This window comes from Lagopus leucura, unplaced genomic scaffold (assembly GCF_019238085.1).
Source record: "Lagopus leucura isolate 7727_CA_CO unplaced genomic scaffold, USGS_WTPT01 227-1_obj-0_obj, whole genome shotgun sequence".
NCBI lineage: Eukaryota > Metazoa > Chordata > Aves > Galliformes > Phasianidae > Lagopus > Lagopus leucura.
The window spans coordinates 36,206-37,824 of NW_024966597.1; the positions used below are offsets into that span (position 1 = coordinate 36,206).

The following is a 1,619-nucleotide window of genomic DNA, read 5'->3' on the forward strand; positions in this document are numbered from 1 at the left end:
TGGGACACCCATGGTGGGTATGGGACACCCATGGGGCTGTGGGATCTATTGGGCTATGGGACACCTGTGGTGCTATGGGACACCCATGGGGGCTATGAGACACCCATGGTGGGTCTGGGACACCTATGGTGGGTATGGAACACCTATGGTGGATATCGGACACCCATGGTGGGTTTGGGACACCCATGGGGGCTATGGGCCACGGCCCAGCACAACCCGCCCCCACGCTGGGGCAGCCCATACCTGCAGAAGGCCCCGTGGCTCTCCACCAGGTAGCACTGGCCGCCATTGTGGCAGTAGCTGGGGACGAGGTCGCAGACGGAGCGGCAGGAGCTGTTGTGCCGCACGTATCCGTTCCGGCACTCGCTGCTGTTCTCCGGCACCGCGCGCTCCCCGGGCCTCGGCCGCGCCATGGGGCTCCCCTCCGTGGGGCTGGGGGGCGGCGGGACGCGGGGCGCAGCCGAGGCGGGTGGTCTGTAGCCGTTCTCATCCTCCAGACCGCCGTCTTCCTCCTCCTCCTCCTCTTCGTCCTCCTCCAGCTCCTCCTCCTCCTCCTCATCCCCTTCGGCGTAGAAGGAGGTGGTGGGGTAGAAATCGGCTTCGTCGAAGGGCGTGAAGTCATCATAGAGCTCGTGGAGGCCCCACGGCGTCGCTGCGCCGCCTGGTTCCCTCTGCGCTGCGCCGCCCGCCCCACGGCCGCCCCCGGGCCCTTCGCCGCCGTCGAACACATCGTAGTAGTCGACGTCGATGATCTCAGGCGGCTCCGCTGTGCCCGGGGCAGCACTGATGGGCTCCAGAGCGCCCAACCACGTGCGGTCCGTGCGGCCGCGGGCCCTCTGTGCCGGGGCCGGGCTGGAGGAGGGCTGGGGGAGCTCCATGGACACCTCCGAGTCTTCGGCCACGGGAAGAAGGTTGGGTTCGGTGCCTGGGCTCAGGCTGGGACTGGCAAGGGCGACGTTGGGGTTGGAAAGACCAAGGTTGGACGTGGGAATACCAAGGCTGGGGTTGGGGTTGGGAAGATCACGGTTGGGGTTGGGGTTGGGAATGGGACGGTCAAGGGTGGGACCGGGGCTGGGGAGACCGAGGCTGGGGTTGGGAAGACCGAGGTTGGGGTCAGGAAGACCGAGATTAGGATCAGGAAGGTCGAGGCTGAGGTTGGGGTCGGGAAAACCAAGGTTGGGCCCAGGGCTGGAGAGCCCAAGGCTGGGGGGACCCGGTGTCAGCCCCTCCGTGGGCCCAACGCCGGCCCTGGTGGGCTGCTCGCCGCTGCCGACCTCCTCGGGGCTGCCCAGGGCCACCGCACCGCCATCGTCATCGCCGGGCCCAGTAATGCTGAGCCGGGGGTCCTGGGCTGCGTCGGGCACAGGGGGCACAGAGCTGGCGGCCCCCTCTCCACTGCACCCCATGCACCCCACTGTAGGGTCGGCGGTGGCCGGGCCCCCCCCGGGCGGCTCCAGCTGCGGTCCCAATGGCTCGGTGCCGTTGATGGGGGCTGCATTCTGCAGGGGGCCCCCCCAGGCTCTGCCTGCGCTGCCGTTGCGGGGCGGCCACTCGGGCGCTGCGGGGCACAAGGACAGAGCGCTGTCACTCACAGCGTTTCCCCCCTCACCCACGGGGAC

At 68.9% G+C, this 1,619-nt stretch overlaps 1 protein-coding gene across 1 annotated transcript in view; it reads right to left on the bottom strand.

Moving 5' to 3' along the window:
* Positions 1 to 1,610, bottom strand: part of CSPG5 (chondroitin sulfate proteoglycan 5) — a gene marked incomplete at its 5' end in the record, with an annotated part of 5,288 nt that extends 3,678 nt beyond the window's left edge. The window contains one exon of the mRNA XM_042893280.1: positions 244 to 1,610. Within this exon, the coding sequence (XP_042749214.1) occupies positions 244 to 1,610 (1,367 nt within the window). The remainder of the gene's footprint in view (positions 1 to 243) is intronic.
* Between the last annotated feature and the right edge of the window lie 9 nt (positions 1,611 to 1,619).